This window comes from Ovis canadensis, chromosome 13 (assembly GCF_042477335.2).
Source record: "Ovis canadensis isolate MfBH-ARS-UI-01 breed Bighorn chromosome 13, ARS-UI_OviCan_v2, whole genome shotgun sequence".
NCBI lineage: Eukaryota > Metazoa > Chordata > Mammalia > Artiodactyla > Bovidae > Ovis > Ovis canadensis.
In genome coordinates, this window is record NC_091257.1 from 51,660,381 (window position 1) to 51,667,242 (window position 6,862).

The window sequence follows — 6,862 nt, forward strand, 5'->3', positions numbered from 1 at the left end:
GTGGGGGGAGTGTTCAGAAACCCACCCTTCCTTAACTCCTGATGATCGGCTGAAAAGACACAAAGCCATTGAACCAGATAACTGCCGGCTGGTTTATACTTCAAAGGAAAAGAGCATGTGAAAAAAAAATTCACATTTAACACAACTGTTTCATAGAATGAGCGGGGTCGTGCATTTTCTGAACTCCCCTCAGATAATCTAGGGCATTTCCCCAGATTTGGTCTCAGCACAAGGAATGGGGGGGAAAGGTCTCCCCAAACTGCCAGATCTTTATAGTTCTTCGCTTTCCTACAAAAGCACGAATGTTTCAGAGTAAAAGGGCCCCTGTTTGCTGTCTTCCTCTGGCTGCTTCCTCTGGGAACTGTGCCTCCGAGGGGGCGGGGGTGGGGGGGTGTCTCTCAGATGCATAATACCCAGTAGTAGGAAAAGCACGCCCTTCTAACACCAGCGTATATTCTGTACCAAAACCTGGGCACAGAGAGCCCCCCACCCCCAGCCCCCCACCCCCAGCTGAGTCGTAGTCAGCTTTTCCTTCTCGGTTTGAAATCTTCGACATTGAAGTTTGTTACATGCTGTTTTAACACTGGACTGATACAGAAGCAGACTGTTTCTTTTCATTCCTTTTTAACGAAACCTTTTCTTCTGTGGTTGGGAAAGGAACCTGAACCCATACCTTATGACACTAAGTGCCCATCTGCCCTAGAAATAAAACACAGGAATCCTCTTTGTTGCAAGGACATTGTGAAAATTCCTGAAACTAATGAAGAACTCCCAAATGGGAATGGGGTCTCTGTGCTTACACTTTGAAGTGTATTTTCATAAGGTATTTTCATAAGCACCAAACTGTAAAACACATAGACCCCAAGAGTAAGCAGAGTTTTACAGTTTCACAGTTGGCCGTGGTCAAGGTGTTTCTTGGTGGAATGACTTCAGCAAGCAGTCATGAAGTTAGGGAGTGCTTGCAGTGTCTAGCAGGCAAGGGGGCCAAGGAAGCTCTCCGTGGACCCTCACAGGGATGTCTGTGTCTTCCTTGCATGTGCAGTTGGCAGCCACCTGCTTCCTTCCTGTCCTCTGCTCTGTAACCACTCTCTGTTGACAGTCCAGGTGGGGAATCTGATTCTGTCCATTCGAGAGAGCTCCATCCCTGAGCCAGAACATGAGTCATGTGGTCCTCTCTAAATTAGGTTGTGTTATTTCCCTAACGTTATTTAGGGAATCATGAACCTTACTCTGCTTTTGCCGAGACTTTCCATTGAATAAATATCTCCAAAACCTATTGTTTCTCTTTGGCAACAGAATGGTTGCATTGTGGACAAAAGTGAGCAAAGGCTAACCCCCTTTTTTATTCTCTTTCCCTCTCTGTAAAATGTCCAGTGTTGTTAGCTTTTCTTGTCCTAAACAAAGGCATTGACTTATTCTCTGTTCTGGTCGTGCCTTGTGTCTGTCGTCATTGAGCAAAGATTTGCAGATAATAGCACAAAGAAAGACTTAACAGACAGCAGAGACTTGCTGTCCACACGCAGAGTTGTTTTCTCGTTGTTCAGTCGCTAAGTCATGTCCAGTTCTTTGCGACCCCATGGACTGCAGCACGCCAGGCTTCCCTGTCCTTCACCATCTCCCGGAGCTTGCTTAAACTCACGTCCATTGAGTTGGTGATGTCATCCAACCATCTCATCCTCTGTTGCCTCCTTTTCCTCCTTTTCCAGTGAGTCAGTTCTTCGCATTAGGTGGCCAAAGTTACTAATGCCAAATAAGTTAGACCTGAGTGAACTGTGGGAGTTGGTGATGGACAGGGAGGCCTGGCGTGCTGTGATTCATGGGGTTGCAAAGAGTCGGACATGACTGAGCGACTGAACTGAACTGAACTGAAAGTGCCTAGAATCATACAAGGAACACAGGGCACAGTCAGTAAGCTAGGATTATCACAGTTCTATGAATTCAAAGTTGTCATTTTTTTTCTTCTATTTACATGAATTATATTCTAATTCCAAAATTATCAAGCAGCAGAGGTGGAGCTAACCGTCCAAGCCAACCTTGCAGGGGCCAGAAGGTCCAGAAGATGATCAACTGCTCACAGATCCACTTATTTTTCCAAAGATGCCTTAAAACAAAAGAAAACCAAAGGGACTAACATTTATTGTTCCATTTGGGGCCAGACACATGCAGTCCCGGGCTTCCCTGGTGGCTCAGACAGTAAAGAATCCAGCTAGGTAATATCCCTGAGTTGGGAAAACCCCCTGGAGGAGGGCATGGCAACCCACTCCAGTATTCTTGCCTGGAGAAGCCCATGGACAGAGGAGCTTAGCAGGCTATAGCCCGTGGGATCACAAAGAGGCAGACAGGACTTAGGGATTAAGCACAGCACAACACCACACATCGTCTCATTTATTTATTTGTTAGTTTCATTTAACAACCTTGTCATTTATTCACTAAGTGCTTTTGTTTCTCTTGATGTCTTCCTTTTCTTTTTTTTTGGTGCAGGGGTGAGGTGGGCCTTGAGTAAAAAGGTTGTGCAAAGAGCTCATGGTGGCCTGACTCAGGATGTGTGAACACATTTCATTGACTCTTTTCTGAAGGTATCAAAGTTTAGCTACTATGTCGAAGTGGCCATATCGCTACTTTCTCTTCCCTCTCATCCCTGGAAGTGCCGCCACGGCTGGACTATATTATGATCATGTTCATGCTTTGCCTCCCAGGTCTCTCCTGGTTCCGCAGCTCTCTGGGAGCCCAGGGCTGGACATTAGGGTGCATGGCCTAACTAGCCTTGAGTATTGCAGAGAAAAAAAATTGGCCTTCAGAAATACTGGGTTAGGAGAGAAGAAGAAAAGGAGAGGACTGGGAGCAGGAAAAAGCTTTCCAGAAACCATGGAGCTCAGAGACAGCTGTGAGCAAATGCCATGTTTCTTGAGCTTCTCGTGTGTGTCACAGCGCCTCCTGCAGCTTCTTGGTGGTAGTGGTGGTTGTTGATGGCAGTGACTTAACTACTGTATTTTGGGGTCTCTAAGGCTGATGGGGAGTCCCAACCCCATTCTTTGTTTTTCCCCCACTTCTTTACCCTCTGGAATCTTTCCCTCCAGCATGTCTGTTTTTGTGTTCCCAATATCTCGTTCTTTTGGCCAAAGGAGTTCCCCTAGAGAGGCTAAATCCAGACCAGAAACCCATTTCATCCTCCTTTGTAATAATGTGGTTTTGATAGACATGCATGTTCTGAGTGAAGGAGCCAATCTAAACCAGAGGTGAAAATGCATGAGCAGAGGCCACACCTCAACCTTCATTCCCTGCAGTGGAGGGTGCAGGGCTCATGTGGACCTTACACACCTGAGCTGCTTGTTCTAATGCACCAGGAATTCCAGGTTGCTGTCAGCATTGGGTCATTTGTTCACCTGCTGACTTGCCAGAGGGGACTATGGCCAGTCTTTTTCCTGAGATGAGGTTTGATTTCCAGGAAACCATAGACTATTGAGCTACAGGCACCCCAAAGACCATCCAGGAGTCCGTGTTTTATAGTTCAGGCTCTCCTGGTGGCTCAGTGGTAAAAAATCCTCCTGCCAATGCAGGAGAAGGGAGTTTGATGCTTGACCTGGGAAGATCCCCACATTCTGTGGAGCAACTAAGCCTATATGCCACAACTATCGCGCCTGCACTCTAGAGTCCAGGAGCTGCAAATCCTGAGCCTATGCACCGCAGCTACTGATGCCTGAGTGTGCTAGAGCCTGTGATCTGCAACCAAAGAAGCCGCCCCTATCAGAAGCCCGTGCACGGCAACTAGAGAGCAGCCCCCATTCACCCCAACTAGAGAAAAAGCCCAAGCAGCAACACAGATCCAACACAGCCAAAAATAAGTAAATACTGGTGGGTTTTTTGGAAAAAAGAAAGCAAAAAAAGAAAAGTAATCCAATCTTTGCTTTTCTTTACAGACACTCTGGAAAATGGATCTAATAAGGGTGACAGGTGAGTGGTATGTTTTTATTTGCCATCCATGCTTTTCAGTGATGATCTTTTCTACGTACGCTGCTGTGAGTTTGATCATTTTCTTTCTGTTCTGCTTAAATCCAGTGCAGCTACTAGAAAGGGACCGAGCAAGGATGACACGTACTGGAAGGAGATCAACGCAGCCATGGCCTTAACCAATCTCGCGCAGGGAAAGGACAAGCCGCAGGGGACCACCAGCTGCATCATCCAGAAGTCGTCCCACATTGCGGAAGTGAAGACAGTCAAAGTGCCCCTGGTTCCGCAGTTTTAACAGTTTGTTACTTTTCAGATGGATGGCTGTTCTTCACATCAGTGTTTTTTCATAAACCCTCATCCTAAGAGCTGGAGCAGGAGTGACAATGACTCCCTCTCAAACCTCTTCTTATTTTTAATCATCCTAAATGTATCATTTAGTTGCTTCTATAAAAGACATATAAATTATAAAACTCCACTTTAATCAAAAATATTAACTTATTTTATGTTACTCCAAGTATGCGTAAAATGTCTGTGTTGCCGTTACAGTAAGTGCCTTGCTTCTTGAAAATAAGTTACAACGTGGGCACAGCAGAACAGCAGTGCCTCAAAACGACAGCACCACAGTGCTTACTAAACTGTGAGCTTTATTCTGGATGGACCTGCCACCGGTGCCAGGATTGAACACCTTGAAATGTGTTCACTAGTTCACATGTTAAAGCCTGGAAATCTCTTCAGCCCAAATGAAATGTTCCTTTAAAAAAAAAATCTGCAATATTTAAAACTGTTCAATGTGCTTTGCAGAGTGACAGTGAGAATTTTATGCGTGTATCCTGCCTAGATATCTGGTAGGTTACAAACCTCCAAAAGGAAAGGCTTGGGAATCACATAATGTATACATTCAAGGAAAATGGCAATGAATGCGATCAGAAAAATAAGTCTTTAAGCACTGCTGGAAAACACCACGATGCTCTTTAGAATTGATTTGGATTTTTTTCCCAAGTTTTGCCGGTTTTCAAAAACTTCATTATCTCAGTAACTCGAAATTTTCCCGTGTAAAACTCAATTTATAATTTAGTTTTAAAACATAATCCCATTTGCATTAGAGTTCAGTGTTTTTTGTGATGGAAACTGTTTTTCATATGGAATAGCTCTTTTCATATGGAAAAACCTTTTATTTGGTTCATTTCAAATCACGATTGCTGATGGGCAACTTACACTGCATTGAAAACAGGCAATAAAGGAAATGGATCTCTGTGGGTATACATATACACACAACATTGATTTTTAAATTTAAAACATATGGAAAACAAACATTGAACAGTCTCTGAATTTTGCCAAGTAGGACATTAAAATGAAATAATGCATTAAAATAAAGTACATTTTGTTTCTAAATTAGGCTATCATTGAGTGAGAATAATCAATATCAAGAAAGAAGATCTTTTTTAGTATTCTCATCAGCTTGGGGAGGCTTGAAGTTTGAATAAACAGAAGAGACGCCAAATATAACAGAGTATTTGTGCTCAGAGAAGTAAAAGAGCTTTGACTCTTTAATGGTGGGATGTTTTTTCTGGGTATGTAATCTATTTTATAATTTTTTTTTTAAAAACTGGAAAGCATTTTTGTGAGTGTGAATGAGAGCCAGCAGTGCAGCCGCATGGTGATATTTTTCTTTATTTTACAAAATACATTTAAACCCAAAGGCTGCTCTAGTTGATATATGGACAGTATCAGTCTTGATATAAACTGTAGGACACTTTTTCATGTACCATAACATTTGGGGGTTGGGTTTATTTAGTGTAATGAAAATAATTTGATATAAAAATATTTTGTATATATATATATTTTTACTTTGTTTTCTAAGTTGCTGTTTGCAGTAACAGTAAGTGCAAAGCAAGATATGTAAGTTATGACTGTATGATCAGATGAAGTATGAGTTCTTTTGGTTTATAAGATCCTTAAATAGTTATAGATCCATGATAAAAACTTTGGAATCTCTATAAAACAATTTTGCCAAAATGTGATCATGTCAGTGAAAACTAAGGACAAGTACTTCACTCTTTTTCATACTATTATAAGTTATTCTGGTATTAAATATTTTAATAAAATTGTTTTTGTTTTTACATATTTCAGTTAGATAAATGAATGCTGGTTGCTTTTTTATTTAAATTAGTCATAATTGATTTTTACCACCTTTTCAAAAAGAATCAGCAAATTTGTTCTATGTTATAAACTATGGATGACAAGTCAATAAGGACAGCTCTTCACATGATTTTTTGTTTTTGAACACCAAAGCTTGGAGTCTGGTCTATAAATACATCAAGACAGTTATATAATTAGCACATCCTAGGCAGTATCTCCAGTTGCAATTACTTTTACTTTTTTTTTCTTTTGCTGCTTTAATATTTTCTGGAAATTAAAGTCCTCCCCCCAATCCTTAAAAAAAAAAAATCTTCAACAATGCTGAGTCAGCAGCTGAGACCCTAACTCATAATTTATGTTGTAGAGAAATAGAATTACCTCTATTCTTTGTTTTGCCATATGTAATCATTTTAATAAAATTAATAACTGCCAGGAGTTCTTGACAGATTTAAAATAAAAGTTAATTTCTAGACCTCACAATGATCATAAGAATGTTGTTTTCCTTTGAGAGCTGACCAGGTGGAAAGAGAAGCAGAACAAAAGGGTCCATTATGTGCCATAATTCTCCTAAAGCTGGTCAGGGATGTGATGTGGGAGCTTCACATTTGGATCAGGGTTGGATTTCATCACCTGAGACCACCTGAGATCACCACCAACCCACCTTTTAAGAGCTGAGGAAAAGAATGTATGATGCTCACTGTTTATACAGAACTTTAAAATGAACATTTTCATTAAATACCTTCCTCCAGTAGCTAATACAATACGCATTATTACT

At 41.4% G+C, this 6,862-nt stretch overlaps 1 protein-coding gene across 6 annotated transcripts in view; it reads left to right on the plus strand.

Moving 5' to 3' along the window:
• The window catches only part of MKX (mohawk homeobox), a 69,285-nt gene extending 62,721 nt beyond the window's left edge, over positions 1-6,564 (plus strand). For 5 of the 6 annotated variants that reach the window (XM_069546460.1, XM_069546462.1, XM_069546461.1 and 2 more), the window contains exons 6-7: positions 3,918-3,951; positions 4,057-6,564. In XM_069546460.1, the coding sequence (XP_069402561.1) occupies positions 3,918-3,951; positions 4,057-4,243 (221 nt within the window). In that variant the 3' untranslated portion in view covers positions 4,244-6,564. The remainder of the gene's footprint in view (positions 1-3,917; positions 3,952-4,056) is intronic. The other variant, XM_069546465.1, reaches the window with a different exon arrangement.
• The last annotated feature ends 298 nt before the right edge of the window (positions 6,565-6,862 follow it).